The sequence below is a fragment of the Anser brachyrhynchus genome (assembly GCF_964034855.1).
Source record: "Anser brachyrhynchus genome assembly, chromosome: 2".
Lineage (NCBI taxonomy): Eukaryota > Metazoa > Chordata > Aves > Anseriformes > Anatidae > Anser > Anser brachyrhynchus.
The window spans coordinates 156,169,030-156,186,165 of NC_137695.1; the positions used below are offsets into that span (position 1 = coordinate 156,169,030).

A 17,136-nucleotide genomic window follows, 5' to 3' on the forward strand; every position below is an offset into this window, starting at 1 on the left:
ACCAATAAACCTACTGGGATGTCTCTGGAATAACTCAAAGTCAACCGGTGTTATATTAAAGATTTCCAGAGTAAATTCGCTGAAAAACAAAATCTCCATTCAGTTTCTTTAAGCTGTATATGGTGAAAGTCTACATTATTTCTCTTAAGAAAAATAGGTAATTGTGAGATTGGAGTCTTGGCTACTGGAATGCTTAGGTGGATCCTTTGAATCTTATCTTTCAGTGTGGGTGGTGTCAGCATGGAGAGCGGAGACTGTGGTGGATCAAGAGCTGAAACACGCTGTGTAGCTTGGAAGTGCACTGGATACTACAAAGGGCTGTGTATCAGGTTCAAAGAGGTATATGGAGCTTCACCAGGTGAGGTGTGTTTGGCTCTGGAGATCTGCTCCCCTTCCTGCTTATGTTTGCTAGCTCACTCAGGTAAGCTGCCCAGGTAAGTAGGTTATGCCAGTGTTTGTGGTGTCACTTGCCTTTTGGCCCGGGAGCCCAGGAAGACCATTTAATCCATCTTTGCCTGGCAAACCCTAAAAAGAGAAAATTATCAGCCTTACGTGCCTGTTCTTTAAATCATTACCAGCAAGTTCAACATAAGCACGCTGAAACATCCCTCTTGCCACTGACCCAAGTTTAAGAAAAAGATCCATTTCATGCATTTTCTTCTGACTTTCTCACTACTGTGACTCAAAATTATACAAAACTTCTTGCAAGGCACGTATCTGCTCGGCCCTTTTTCAGTATTACAGTTGTAGTGAATGACCACTGGATGTCAGTGTTGTTACAGAGAAACAACAATATAGAAGTTTTATGAAGACTGTGGAGTCTTAAATAACTTTAAAAAAATGCATTTTTACTTATCATTCACTGTATGTCTCTATTATCTGTACCTATAAAGATTTTTAAAGTCTGTTTCACCTTTTAAATATCAGTAATATCTTATACAACACACAGATTTTAAATTACACAACGTATAGACAGAATGATTCAGCAAGATAAGAACTAAAATTACTTCAAAAATGCATTTAAATGGTGGAAGAAAAGAAATTGTCCCTTTTCTGAGCATCAGTCAATCTCCAAACTGTGCAGGCTGTAGGTGGCACTTCTTAATACTAAGTATTCCATAATTCACCTTTCTTGACGTAAAAGTGAATAGAAATTGTGATGCTCTGCTAAAACTTAGATTTTTATTTCACTTCTTTGGCCTGATTCAGGAAACTCCAGGTCTGGAAGAAGAATATCATGCTAAGTGCAATATGACTTTTGAAAGGTATCGTATAATGGAAACATCACAGTCCCAGTGTGCAGCTGCATCTGGTAAGCTTCTCGATCACTAAAGGCATCAGGCTAATGCCTGCATTAAAGGAGACAGTGTTGGAGCCAGCACTTAAAACCTGTGTGCAGACAAGCTGCAGGAAAGGGAGCAAAGATTTTAGAAGTAAAATATGTGAAGTCACGGAAAGCATGGAGACGATGCAAACCATCCCTCAAAACTTACAGCTGGTCCCGGAGGTCCGGTTTTGCCAGAAACGCCAATCTCTCCTGGCAGTCCCTGAAAAAAGAATCCAGCACACACACACAAAAAAAACAACTCAGTATTTCTGCCCTTTACAGCCATCTCACCGGAGGCTTCTGCTTTCAATTCAAATACAATTCTCCCTTCCACAGAAGTCAGGTCCCTGCCGTGGGGAATCCTGCAGACATTGACTTTTGTGCAGGTAGCGTCAAAGTGATTCCAGAGCTTGGTGCAGGGAAGTTGTCCTGCAGGGCCGGCTGTGGCTTTTCATCACGAAAATACAAGAGAAAACACACATTGCCGGAGGCCCTGACTCAGTTCCCACTGAAATCCAATCACGTAAATTCTCCTGAACTGTTTTTTTTTTTTTTTTTTTTAATTAATTTATTTCCTCTCCTTGATGTAAAACAAGCAACAAAAACAAACAAACAAACAAAGTTGTTTTCTTACTGGTGCTCCAGGTGGTCCAGGGGGTCCAGCAATGCCTGGGGGCCCTGGAGGTCCCTGTAAGAGGTGCAAAACCCATTTATTAATCTCCCTGATAGTGGCAAAAAGCCTCAGGTCCTTCCTCTGTGCAAACACAGCCCTATTCCAAACATCATCAGCAATGAGCTTCGTGTTTCATTAACTTGTGTCCAAAACCTGAACGATGCCAAACTGAGCTCCCAGGGAACTGTGCTCATGAGCAGAACAGGATCTCCTGCTTAAGGCACTACTCACTGTTGTTACGAGGTGAGCTCCATCCTGGACTCCAGTACAAGAGATGGGGGAGTTGAAAGCCATCATGGTATCGTGCAAAGATTGTCCAGCCTAATTTAATCTTGATTAATGTTTCAAAGCAAATGATTTACTTCTGCAAAAAGATCTCTGAAGTAACTAATGAATGGAACAGACTAGTGTTGTTTCTATTTGTTTGCTTGTTTTTGAGTAAGAATCCAAGTGTGAGGGAGCTGGGATTGTTCAGCCTGGAGAAGAGGAGGCTCAGGGGCGACCTTATCGCTCTGTACAGGTACCTTAAAGGAGGCTGTAGCGAGGTGGAGGTTGGTCTATTCTCCCGCATGCCTGCTGATAGGACAAGGGGGAATGAGCTAAAGTTGCGCCAGGGGAGGTTTAGGTTGGATATCAGGGAGAACTTCTTTACTGAAAGGGTTGTTAGGCATTGGAATGGGCTGCCCAGGGAGGTGGTCGAGCCACCATCCCTGGAGGTCCTTAAAAGACATTTAGATGTAGAGCTTAGGGATATGGTTTAGTGGAGGACTTGTTAATGTTAGGTCAGAGGTTGGACTCGGTGACCTTGGAGGTCTCTTCCAACATGGATGATTCTGTGATTCTGTGGATCAGGTGTTTTAAAATTAATACTCCACCACTTCAGAGCTCTACATTAACCTTTATGACAGTAGAAGGTTTTCACAAACTCATACTTCAATGCACACATGTAGCTGGAAATGTCCTAGAAGTCTTACTCACCTCCCTGCAACAACTCTCTGTCTTGGGAAAATTTCATCTCAATAGCTATCCAATTTTCACAGGGATCTATTATTGTGTATAGGGTAAATTGTTAAAAGTGAGTTCCTAGCTGAGGACTTTTTTTACATACTTGACAAATCTTAACAGGCTGCCTAAGATACAGATGTGTTTGTTACCTTCAGCTTCTGTTGGATGACAAGATAGGATTTCTCCTGTACTTAGGATGAAGCATGTGTTCATGTGGTTTTTGTATCAGGACCTATGCAATCAGTATAAGGATGGATGAGAGAAATGGATACATGACTGAGTTGAAACTTTAACCTTCTCTGTCTCTTTCAGACTTTCTGACACTATTATTTAAGTCATTTTCAGTTTCCAGCATAGAGGGAGTTTTGATATTTGTATTTCAAAAACACACCACAAAACACCAAACAAATGAACAAATAAAAAATAACCAAACACAAACACATACAACGTCTTATGAAAAAAAAAAAAAAGTGATCAACCTATTCAAGATAGAAAATGGTTAGTTAACTTCTTTCTTGTTAGACCTGTGTTACAATTCAATATCAATATAAAAAAATCACAGCTTTTTGTGATTATATTACAAGTCATGGATCAATATTAGCATTTAACATTTAAGGAAAATTGTAGCTGAAGAGGATAAAATGGTGACATCGAGAAAGAACAAGGAAATTTTTGTGGCATAGTTTGACAGAAAAGATAGTGGATAAGCAGTCATTTTGGAATATGCTTGTAAAAATCAGCCAGGAGAGTACATCATCTCACCAATAGATGGTGCAAAGCAACCAAAAAAGAGACCTGAAGATGCATTTGGTTTATACACCACCCATAATCTGCTTTCACTGCAACTCAGTCCAGAATAGACATGGAATCATTCCACCACCAACATCAGTATTTGCAGAGTGTCTCAAGTGTGAGCACAGCTCAAAAATCCGCAGGAACAAATGCCTTGGGATGCACTGATGCTGCTGACATAACTTCTGGGGAGCCCTGTGCCTGCTTCTGGGCGTGGGGGTTCAGATGCCATTGCAGGAGAGTCCTGCAGTTAAGGAGCTCTGGACCCATCAGGACACACCTGGATGAGCCCACCCATCATTTAAAAGAGACTTTGACATAAAAATAAATAAATATCAGCCCAAATTAGCCCAGTACTATAAAAAATACCAGCAGAGGACAACAGGATGGAGTGGCCTCATATGCCTGGCACCTTGAAGGCCTGCTTGGCCCTACTCTAACCCTACCAGGATGGTCTTGTTGGGAGGCCTTGAAGAAGGTACGGGCTCCAAGAAGTGGTTGTCATGAAGAATGTGTGCAGTACTGGGAAATACATCAAAGGTAGCTTTAGAAAAACAAAACAAAACAAAAGGATTCAGCAGCAAAGTGGATTGTACATAAATACAAAAATGATAAAGCGCAAAATTTACCTTTGCAGGCTCTCCTTGCCTGTTCCCTGGTTTCCTACCTATTAGCCTAATTTTGTTCTTTCTCTCTGCCATGACCTCATGGCCTCCAACTATCAAACACATATTCCCCATGGCCCTACAACAGGGAGCTTCTACCAAGAGGTGAGAAATCTGTCTGACACCCAGTCATTTCCAGAAAGAAACAGCCAAGCTTTACCTAACAGTGCAGGTTATTTTAAAAAATGGCTTATATGAGCAAAAACATGCTTCCATATATTTAATAGCATCGCTCTTGCCTTCTTCGTGACTTATATGAATTATCAGCTCTTCCTGATTTCAGTGACAATGGCATCTAGTAAGCAATTAATCCATAAGGATTAATGAAATTGTCACAACACAGCAAACCTCAGCCAGGACCCAGCGTCAGCCTGGTCATCCCCCAGGTAGGATACACACCCTAGAAAGGATCAATCTTCTCCAGAAGAAAAGTCTCGCTCAAGTATCCATCAGCAAGCAGCATAACAGCTGAAACATGAGGCTCCACATCCTCCTGGTCCAAATTCTTTCTCCTAGCAACTCTGGATATCCTTATTATCCAAACAGTTTCTGATTTTTCTCTTAAACTTTCCATATTCTGGAACACAGCAACCTCATGCAACCCTGAGTCTTGAAATCGAAGCACACTGATCCTTACTCAAGACTGCTGCTAATAATTCAGTGTCATTGCTCCCTTTGAAAGCAATCACCTGGGACATTACACCTAAGACTGGTCTACTCAGTTAACTTCACCACATGTTGTACCAACAAAGTGAAAATCAAAAATGGAAAGCTCTTCTGATAAAAGCCTCTCTGGGATGAATTTAGAAAGAACAGTTCTATGTAGTGACTACCTGCATCCTGGGGAAGCGTGCAGGATGCTGACAGCCTGCTCCAGCTGACTGTGTACACCAGTACATCCACTTCTGAGTATACTTCAGAGAAAGAACTATTCTCCCAAGTATTTAGAAAGGTCCAAACTAACTGACAGCATTTATTAATGATAAAGAAGGAGAAAAAAAAAAAGAAAAAAAAAAAGGAAAGAAAACACAACAAAACAGCAGCAGGAGGACAGCCGATATTGTTTAAAACCAAAATCTCACACCTTCTGTTTTCTTTTATTTCCTTTTGTCCTGAATCCAGATTAAAGCACCTGATTTTGCTGATCACCTTTTTCACTGATCATCTGATGAATTATACAGATGAGAGTCCCTGTCCCAAATCCCAAGGCTGTCCCTTTAAAACTCCAATCCAGAAGAAAAAAAAGTGATGGAGTGTTTTTTTTGTTTGTTTGTTTGTTTTCTGGCTGGTAAAGATGCAGATGTGTGCTTCCTACATGCTGAAACAAAACCCGGAAGATAAAAACTTTGTTCTCTAAAACAGAACTACACAATCTCAGTTTGGAAAATAAATGCAAAACATGGCTCTTCTATGAAAATGGTTAGAAGTTATTATCAAACTGCTATTTGGAAACAAAAATATTGCAAATGTTCTTTAAAAACCAAATATCCATGGGAGAAGTGTGTCAAGGTGTGTGTGTTAGGATAGGGACAACTGTACAGACATTGAGGATATTTTTCAGGCTTATATTTTCTCCAGCTCCATTCCTAAGACAATATAATACAAGGACAGTTCTCAGGAAAGAAATCTGACATGATACTGAAGGCATAGCTGTGCCTGTTCTCCAGGAACCACTAAAGGATGCTCTCTTCTTCCAGCACATACCCTGCTGAAAGACAGGCTGGGAAAGGCAGAGCTATTAAGATTTGGGTTCTGCACTCCCTAAGGAAACTTTGAAAAGGAACAAAAGTCTTTGACTGCATCAGTAGGTTGTTTGCCCAAATCTCTTTTCCAGGAAAAAAAAAAAAAAAAAAGGATGGCTATGTTTTAAAGGAAGGTGAACAAATGTCATTCCAAGATGGAAACTGAAGTCTGATGGCTTTTCCAGATATCTGTCTCTGGAGGCAAAGCTTGCACAACCCTATTTTCTTCATATTATTCCATGCCAATGCCTAGAGCCTCTAGCACTGTGAGAAAGGCTTAGAAAAGCCCTAAATCCATGAAAAAGCAGACTGTGGTCTGGACTTTTTAGGCAGTGTGCCATCTTTATGGATGAGACAAACCTCCAGGACATCCAGGAACATCCTGTCTCCTGCCACAATGATAGTGAAATGAATGACACAGTGCTGAGAGTCTTTTCCCCCCCAGTGCTGGGGCTTGTCTCCACTTCAGAACCAATTACTTCCTGTGATTTCACCTCTCAGGAAGTCCTCACAGACCCCACCTGTTGGCTCCATGCTGACTCTCCTTTATTTCCCTTTCCTTCCCATCAGAGTTGGCTGTTGCAGCAGTCCATGTGTCGCACCATGTCCCCTGCTACCCCAGCTCCTCATTCCTCCTCTACTACATCTGAGCAGTCACAGAACCATAAAACCATTAAGGTTGAAAAAGACCTTCAAGATCATCTGGTCCAACCACCCCCCTACCACCAATGTCACCCACTAAACCATGTCCCTAAGCACCACGTCCAACCTTTCCCTGAACACCCCAGGGACGGTGACTCCACCACCTCCCTGGGCAACCCGTCCCAATGCCTGACTGCTCTTTCCGAGAAGAAATGTCTCCTCGTTTCCAACCTGAACCTCCCCTGGCACAACTTGAGGCCATTCCCTCTAGTCCTATCACTGGTTACCTGTGAGAAGAGGCCGACCCCCAGCTCCCCACACCTTCCTTTCAGGTGGCTGTAGAGAGCAATAAAGTCTCCCCTGAGCCTCCCCTTCTCCAGACTAAACAACCCCAGGTCCTCACAGGACTTGTGCTCCAGGCCCTTCACCAGCTTCGTAGCCCTGCTCTGGACACGCTCTAGGGCCTCGATGTCCTTCTTGTAGTGAGGGGCCCAAAGCTGAACACAGCGCTCAAGGTGCGGCCTCACCAGAGCAGAGTACAGGGGGACGATCACCTCCCTGCTCCTGCTGGCTGCACTATTCCTGATACAGGCCAGGATGCCGGTGGCCTTCTTGGCCACCTGGGCACACTGCCAGTTCATGTTCAGGCAAGCATCGATTAGCGGTCTCTGGAATCCGCCTCTCAAATCTACTCATCATTTCTCACCTCTGGCACAATCACATCCGACAACACAACTCCTGTGAGTTATCTTCAGCAATGCTGCAGTAGAGTACTGTTTTGCTTCCTTTGCTTGAATCCTGCCTTACAAACCAAGACAAAGATAAGAGGATATAGGAAAAGGGTGTTGCTGATGAAGCCGAAAACCAAAAAGCCTGAGGAGCCAACAGATCTGAACATTTCCTATGATGTATGCTGTAGAGTCAGTTTCAGTGATACTGTCATAATTTATAAATGAATGAGGTCTCCAGTTGTTTCACCAGGTGGCATTATAACCGGAATACCAGCATTATTTTAAAGAATAAAGTGTATTGAACAGAGATTCCCTGAACTGTCTTTCCAGCTCTGTAAGGGTACTGAATAAAGTTGACTTTGTACATCACCATCTCTGCAGGAGAATTTCTTGCTTTCAGTGCAAGGCAGTATTTGTTTAATTTCATCACTTAGTGTAAGATATGAACATGATCTCTTTTGTCTACAGATTAAGATTTATTTTCCTATTTGTTTGCTTTCAGTTGTTTTACTGAGTCAGTACAGCAAATGAGAGAACAAAAAAATCTTCCTTATGGTCTCTTGTTTCAGTACTATTAGTGGTCTACGGTCTGGTGAATTTTTTTTTCCTTTGTTTTGTTAAAGGTATAGATCTTATTAAAGATAGCTCTGAGCAGTATCTTCCAATTTCAAGCAGCACTGGCATAGTTTAATTCAATCTGAGCTTTGCAGCTGGGGCTTGTATATTTTTCTTACATTTCACAGTATTAACTTGAATCACAAAAAGGACGTTAAGGACACCATGCATTTTGAAGGATATCATTTATCTCCTCTGAGCTACTTAAGAAAAGCTGGGCTTGAGCTCACACCCTACAAATGAGTCTATACTAATTAAATCACTGCCAGCCACAACCATAAAAGGTACAACTTGTACTGATCCCCCTCTTACAGGTCTTAGTTCTAACACCAGGTTATCTACCATAAACCAAACCTCAATAATGGCCCAGACACGTAGCAAGTAAAAGGTATGGAATTTTTACTTAAATTTCAGATAGTTTTGAATCATTTTGCCCTCCCGCTGGTGGACAGCATGCACCTACTCAGCTCAGGGAGCCTAGAGAGCGGCTCAGTGGAGAATTTGGAAGTAGCTGCTTCAGGAGAGTTGAATGGCTGCCTGGGCTCCACCACCAGCATTAACTGGACCTTAGACAAACTGTTACAGGAGCATGGACATATGCATCTCTGCCCTTAATTGCTAGTAACACGTACTTGCTTTTGGAGCTGAATCCTAGTCCTGGTAACACAGTGACAGCTCAGTGTGTCTGAGCCCTCGACAGGTAGCGGGGCATCAAATTCCTTCTTTGCTGAGCCAGCAAATGCAGCCCTCGCAGCTCACCTGGCATACCATGCCTAACTGGGGATTCTCCAGCCTCCTCATGATACCCCTCACACCTAGGAAAGCATTTGCAAAGGTGCCTCATCAACTGCCTTTAGCCCCTTCTCTGAATTCTTCCTCCCAACAACGGGACAGATGAGGTACATTGGGATCTCAGGCGACCATGCAGAAATGCACAGCCTCATTGTTTGCCATGCTTGGTACTCATCCATCTGTTTCGACTGAAAGCACTTTGCAGAAATGCTCATTTTTCAGTCTGCATTCGAACAGCCTACTGCAATAGAAGCTTGGCCCATGATTAAGTTTCCTGCAAACAAAAATAGTACAAATAAATAATAACAACACAAACACATTACGAGCTCAGATGTCTGTGTCTCTGCTGCAGGAAAAACATTCATATCCAGAGGGGAAATAAGCTCCAGGGTGAATACTCCGGGGCTTAATGATGTTGCAAGATGCAACGTTTGTAAGGGTCACGAAAATAGGTGCTCATTTTTAGGGGTGTTAACTGGATAACATGGAACAAGCAAGTACATGGACAGGCTCACCACCATGGCAGATTTAGAAGGAAAAAAAAAATCAAAAGGGCTTTTTGGATAAAAGTTTAGTTTGAGTTGGGGCGTGTAAGAAGAAAGGCAAAAATGTGGCTACCTTGTTGTCACAAAACATCCCCAGGCTGGCTAAGAAGTTGCCTTCTCACTGCTGCATAGGATTTGGCACTTAAATTAACTCTGCAATATGAAGACGCCCAGTCAAGGGTCCTCAAGAGCCAGACAGACATCATTTCTGCTGTGGTTTGTCACTGGATCTGCTGTCCCTACTCCAGAGTACCCCGCAGGTTGATTGCCTTGCATTGCTGCCTGATTCTTCTATGGCTTCTTACTGGGACTGGGCACGTTGGGAACCTGACAAAGCCCAGTGATAACTGCAGACATCTCACTGTGAACACCCCAGTACTCAGCCCCATCCTCCTCTGCACCTCCATAGGAGGAAGGCTTTCCTACCATGTCACGAGAAAACTCATTATCTCTCTGAAGGTGCCGAGAAGCCAGCATCATGTAATGAAGTAGTCACAGTAATGAAGAGGCTGGACCACCTTTCCCTAAGACTTCCTCGGATACACAGAATATGGGGGGTAAGAATCTATTGGCACCCTTTTGAGGCCTTTTCTATGTGTTTCAGTAACAACACGGCTTCTTCACTCCTATCTCTGTTCCTTTCTTCTGCCTGTACAGCTGTCCATGGGGGCAGACAGGTCAGAAAACAAAACTGTATTTAAATTTAAAATAGCAGAGGAAGGGAGGCTATTTTAGTGTCCTAACCTAGTTAATGTATGGGCAAATCAAATCTGTTGGTCCTCAAAACCATGGAGATGGCACAGGAACAGGTGACCCAGACTTCCATAAATCATTTGGAAGAATCTCTCTGTAACTACAGCCCAAGGAAACCACTTCTTTTCTTGCGTATTTTGGGGGCATAGGGTGATTAAGATAAAATGGAAAAAAAAAAAAAAAAAAAAGGAAAAGAGAGAGAAATGCTGATAAAGTGCTTAGAAACCTAATGTCATAAAAACTGCTTCTAAGCTGAAAAGTAGTTTTGTCACAAGTTGGACGTAAGCACTTTCTCCAAACAGAAATATGGAAATCTGCAGTAATATATTGGGGACAGCATGTCACTGCAGGAATAGGAAAATTTTTTTCCATCCTTAGAGTTAGCTTGGAGGAAGAGTCAATTTAAGTATCCCTCAATGGGGCTAGCACTATATGCAGCTTTAACTAACATAAAATTTGAAAACTTTATTTAGCCTGTGCTGAAAGGAAAACTACTTATTGCTATGTCAGCAGTTCTCGCAGATATGTTATGAAATTGCTAACATATGCATATATATATTTCTGTAAAGTTCCAGAGAACTTGAGCTGAGGAAGTATGACATTGTTTGGACGGATAGTTAGATGTATCAGAATTAATGCAAGGAGACAAATCTTACCCAAAAGCAAGGAAAACCCTCTTCCAGTGGCTACACACATAGTTCAGAAGGCTTGGGGGGACCTTTTAATATTATCCAGTGAAAAAAAAATAACAAAATTAAATCCATTGGAAATAATGCCTTCATTCCTCTTGAAGGCTGCTGTTGAAATATTTACAAACCAGATAACGTACCAAACTAAAAAGTCTTAAAAATATGCAGATCAGTATCGGGTGGTGTGACAGGGCAAAGTTCCCAGCTGGACACAAGGGTCCTCACCCGCACAGGATCGGCAAACCCTGGATTGCATCACTGACGGCCTCCGCAGACATGGAAACAGCTCACTGCTAAACGTCTGCTGCAGAATCCATTTCTAGATCATGTTTCCTGGTTACAAGGGAATAGCTTGCCAGAGGAAACAAATGAAAAATCAGCATCTGCTGTCGAGCTGTGTGCTGTTCCTTGCAATACGTCACCAACAGCTGTAGTAATGGAGGTTCTTCATTCATGCTCCAAACTTAACTGACTATTGTAACAAAGTCCCAAAGTCAAAGACACGGTTTGTTAGCTTGAGAAGGGAACAAATAAATACTCATTTTGCTCCTGAGTGGTCAGCTTAAAGTGAGCTTGCACCTTTCCTGCTTAAGGACATTCCCAAAGATATTTTTCTCGTTACAAGGAATGACCCCACAGAGTGACTTGGGTCAACTGAATTTGGCTACAAAGTTAGAAGAAGCCAAGCTGGAGGCAAGTGCCAGGATTATAACAGCACAGGGCAGCATGGGTTGTTCCAAGGTGGAGACAAACCCTCCTTGACAATACATGACACACATAGCACTATTTTGTTCTTATGAAGACATTACAGATGGTGCAAGTTGGAACATTATCTTGACAGAAGCTTAAAAAAAATAGAAATAAGGGGTCATGAACATTAAACATTCTCCACATCATCCCGCATTAGGAGAATAAATGTAAGTCTTAAGCCTCTGTCTCTATCTTCCCTAATAAGCCAACTCATGACCCCCTATAAGAAGTAGAAATGTGACCATCAAAGTAACAAAAAAAAAAAAAAAAAACAACAAACCAAAACAAAACAAAAACTGGTGTGCAAAGGGGAAAAAAAAAAAAGAAAAAAAAAAGGGTCTGCAAAGAAGTGTGCTTCTGAAAAGCAAATACCTATAAACTGTTTTTTCCCTCAAGACTGCAGCACAGGAGATATATCTGCAACTGCCAATTCACACGGCCAACAATTAGCTCAGGCACTGTCCTAAATATTACAAAGCACATGTCATTGCTTTCCCTGTGGAATGATACTGATGCATGCAAAAGCAATGGGAAAATCACATACAAAACACCTCTTTATACCCCTGTACAAAGACGCTGAAAAACTGTGGAAGGTAAAAGTAATTGCTGCCAGACAGGCAGACTCTTCTCTCATTAACGTCAGGGTAAATCAGTTTGGATCTTAAAGGAGAAACAGCTTCAAAGTTTCAAAGATAGTACAGATGAGAAGAGAACAAGGTCATGGCATGCTGCATTGTGGTTCCAAGATACCTGGTGCCAAAAAAAAAATACATTTTCTCACATATTATATGAAAATGAAGAAATTGCCACTTACCTGAGGGCCAATTAGACCATTGATTCCTGGGAATCCAGGTTCCCCCTTCTTACCCTATGTGTTCAACAGAAGAGCAAATATTAGACAGCAAGGGAAAAATTGCTACTGAGACTTTCCAAAAACTTCTACCCCCAAACCGGTAAATCTCCGTTACATGGGTATACAAAACGTAAGTGCTAGAAATGAATGCAGCACACACTGTTTGGATGTGCAACTCCAGTGGTCCGTGTGGTTCCTGCCACCCAAGTATGTGCACCAAGAAGCAGAATGACATATGGTCCTAACACAGATCATATCTGGAAATTATTGCCTCCCAAATGCTGCCAGAAATTCAAATTCTCTTTCTCGTTTCCTTGTAAATTCAGATCTACCAAGCCTCACCAAGCCTGGGTGTAACCTTCGCCCCCACAGGTGAAGGTTGGTTTCTTGCTTCTCTTGACCTCCCACACTCTGCAATGACACCTGGGTGCTGCCCAAAGAGGATCAGAGAAGGGACAGTGCTGAGATACAGCCAAGGGAGGCACCCAGTGCAGACACAATAAGAGGCGCTTTCTCTCCTACCAGTGTAGACCTTCACCCCTCCCCAACCAAGCCAAGCAGTGTCCCTTGTGCTCCCTGCACTGCCTTATGCATAAAGAAAATAATTAAGAACTCTGGTACATGGATGAATATAAAAGATTCACAATCCCTACGCCAGAAAACATGAATTCATGAGGCATTTCTAACTGGAGTTGGCATTATCACCAAGGGACGGAGCTCACTGATTCCTCTGCAAGGAAAAAAACTTCCTCCAGAGGAGCAGCAGAGCTTCAGCAGTGCAAGGGGAGGATAACCCGGGACATGGAGCAAAACCTTGAGAAAAGTGCACCCATGTGGATGCTCCTTCACCTGTGTTCCCTATGGGGTTGATCTCAACTAGTTCACAGGGAAAATGTCCTAAGTGAGAAAAAAAAGAGGAAGAATGGAGAAAGGATGCCTGAAATACTGGAGTTCAGGCAGAAGTTTGGTTTCTTTGTCAACTCAGTAGCTTACTTGCTGTGTTACTTTGGGCAAGTCACATATTTTGTGACTCAGCTTTCTTGTAAAAATAATCTATCCTTCCCTGGCATGTATAGATACTGAATCATTAGTACTTCTGAGATTTTTCATAATATGCTAGGAGGTTACAAGATAAATCATGTAAATACCAGAAAGTCAGAGAAGTGATTTTTTTCCTCATTTCTACTTCTCACCCAAACTGGTTTTCTTTTTAGAAGGATATTATAATTAAGCAAGTTTCGTGTGACTGATGATGTGATTTGTCATACAGATGTGTAAGTCAGATATGTAATTTTCCCTGTATTTTTCCTTACTGAAATATCCAGAAACAATTTCTATAATTCTTGTTGACTTAAATGAGTGAAACAGCTAACACATCACAAACAAAGCAAGTTTTCATCACATTTTACCAAATCTTGACTGAGTTTTGTTAGTTGAGGTGTCAGAATCTGATCTTCTCCTTATTTTTTTCATAATAAAAATATCAGCTCTCATATAAAGAATGAATATTAAAGGAACAATTATGAGGTCCTTGGGTACCAGAAAGAGTTTGCAGTCATTGCCAGGACCCCGATACCAGCAGGAATGTTCATAATGCTCTCAAGTACATGCACTATTCATGAGTGCTCCTTCTCCTTTTTCCAACATCCATCACTTCTTTCCTTGTCAAAGCCCATTTTAACCTGGAGGACCCCTGTCACCACATGAATCAACACATTTCCTAGTTAGAGACTCATGTTGCCAACTGGCAGTGAGACCACACAAGACACCCTCTTAAAAAACTCATTTAAATAGATAAGTATATGAATAGAATATACAGGGTTGTGGTGCGTGGGGCCAGACATGGAGGATGAGTATGACTGCACACAAGAAGCATCTCACCTCCAGCTCTCTATCAACGTGGGAACCATGTGTTAAGACGTCTGGTTCCGCAGCTACAACACTGAGGGCAGCAGAAAACACAGTATTATTATTTCCATTATGTCCCACCGACCTTGTTGCTTACTGGATGTTTTTGCATCTTGTACCTCCCCTTACAATGTTTGTGCATCTCCTTCAGTTCCATTTAGAGACATTCATTCAGACAGTGTGTTAAATGCAGACAAGGAACCTGATATGTACCTGACAAACATTTTGATAACCCTTTGAAAGAGCATAAGGGAATTAGCTTCCTTGAGCAGTCACCCCAAATCAGGTATTGAAAGTTGGGAGAGCATGAATACACCCTGTGATGTACTTTACATGAAAACCATGATGACTGATGCTTACATTGGTGTTCAGGACAACAAAATCCCATTGAGACTTGTAACCTTCCAATCAAGTAGTACATATAGACCTTATTTTAGTGGTCCACAAGGATGTGACTTTAGTAACTTTATAACTTACAGGCATTATCCAGATGTAGTTTTCTGGATACACTACTTTTTTGGAAAATTGGTGGCATCAGAAAAATTACTTGGGGAACCTGAGGAAGGAGGTAGCAGCTCCAATTCGTTCCCAAAGTGATCTCAAAAGCTGAGAAGAGGGAGGATGGACAAATTTTGCCACCTGAGATAAGTATACACTAGCTCTTCTGCTTCCACACAAATGGCCAGGCATGCTAATCTGCGGCTGCAATAACAGATGTGAAAGCAGTCTATCCTTTTCTTGGGTATAACACTGAGAAACTTCGGTGCTTTTCAAAACACCGAGAAATCCCTTAGAGCAGCACATAATTATACTGACAGAGAGGCTGAAATTGTATTTCCCATTGTGAAGGGAACATATTGGCCACTCAGAGGTTAGCCAAAATCAAACTACAACAGGGTTGCTCCATAATATTACAACCTGTCTGGAAAGTACAGAAATACTTGCTGGGAGAAATTATACCTATGAGAGCAATGCTCAGTGAAATGTCACATCACCTAATAATATGACAGACAAAACTAGCAATTATGCTCTGTTACTTATGGCAAGAATCAGCTATGTGTGTAAGAATGTGTACCCTTTGAATATATGAAATATATGTTATTTGCTTTTATCAGCAATTTGAATAATAGCACAGTTAAAAATGTGTTTTATTGGAAATGAATATATTTACCTCACTGACAATTACAGTTTCACTCTGGATTTAATCTACACCATCAATCCTTTCTTCCTTCCTTTTGTTCATTTACTTACATCTCCATTTCTGCGCTGCTGAAATTTGCAAGGGCAGGCAATATCGCCCGAACAGTTCAAGCACCCACAAATACATACAAACACAACTAACCACTGGAAATATCTTTACCATACAGAAGACATGAAACCAGGGGGAAATATTGGTTCTGCTCTGCTAGAGAGGAAATTTTGAAAAGTATCATAGCTCAAGACTGTTTCTTATCTTGCTGTCCGATAGCTTGAACAGCTACATATTCTCATAGCATGGTTTTCACTGAGGTTTGGCCCCAGGAACAGAGGTTTTGGTACAAAGTACATAGAAAAACCCCTTAACTGTGAATTAATATGACTGCTAGCATAAATGCCAACTGTTTTCTCTGTCAGCTAGGTGGGATGTAGGATTAGCTCTTTCAGCCTTGTCCCTTTACCTTTACATTATCAGATGAAATCTAGCAGTTGCAAGCAATGGTTGAACTCCCTAAAGGCACCATGTTTTTACAGGCTGTGTATGTATTGGACAATGACAGTAAATTTAGAATCAGGAGCATCTAAATGTGCGTGTAAACACCACTGGGACTGGCCTGCCTATGGGTGATTATGAGGGGCTGCTGTGACAGATAAATAAGGGTTATTAGGACTTACAGACATTGAAAGAAGTCACATCTTGGGACTGTCTCTTTCCAGAAAAAGTCTGATTAGTTTGCTGGGCAAACTGCTTTTCCTCTTCTGGCTTATTTACCTAACGCAGCACATCTCTCTCTGGAAATACGAACTATTTTTTTTTTCCCATGTACCTTGCAAGTCTAAGGTTGTTCAAATCAAGAGCACTTCATACACAGAGAAATAAGAGTTTAAACACTGTTCACTGCCCGTTTCAAGTTATGACAGCCAAACTAGAAACATCATATGCAACAACCCTCTTTAACAGGAGACAGAGGTCGAGAGGGGGAAAGCCAAATACCTGTATTTCTGCCCTACCATCAAAAAACACAAAGAAGAGCTCAACAGCCTCCAGGGATCTGAGAAATTTATCTTTCCCATTACAGGTAATGGGGACAAACCTTTCATGTATTGGCAAGTGTTTTTTTTTTTTTTTTAACGCATTTCTTCTGAGTGGAGGGTGTGCCCTGAACCCAGTAGTTCCCAGTTTTAACAGAACCCTTTAGGCTATATGGTAAAACAAATATCTAGCAGTTACTGAGGCTCACAGCCTTGTTAATCTAGTTGTAAAGAGTCAAGAAAGGTCTGTTAAGCTTTCTGTGCTGCTCTGACTTCAAGGATAAACATTCAAGGGATGTGGACACATGCACATGAAAACCTGCTGAAACATGACAGCTGAATTAAGGATGCAGAAGACACCCCTTGGTAACTCACTCCTGGAGTCGCCCTCATTCCTCTTGCCTCCAACTTGACAGAATGCAATG

General features: G+C 41.7%; 1 protein-coding gene across 2 annotated transcripts in view; it reads right to left on the reverse strand.

Annotated features, from left to right (window-relative positions):
* Positions 1 to 17,136, reverse strand: part of COL22A1 (collagen type XXII alpha 1 chain) — a 235,502-nt gene that overhangs the window by 64,215 nt on the left and 154,151 nt on the right. For both annotated transcript variants that reach the window (XM_080578502.1, XM_080578501.1), the window contains 4 exons: positions 12,536 to 12,589; positions 1,962 to 2,015; positions 1,494 to 1,547; positions 472 to 525 (listed from right to left, as the gene is read on the reverse strand). In XM_080578502.1, coding sequence (XP_080434628.1) covers positions 472 to 525; positions 1,494 to 1,547; positions 1,962 to 2,015; positions 12,536 to 12,589 — 216 coding nt within the window. The remainder of the gene's footprint in view (positions 1 to 471; positions 526 to 1,493; positions 1,548 to 1,961; positions 2,016 to 12,535; positions 12,590 to 17,136) is intronic.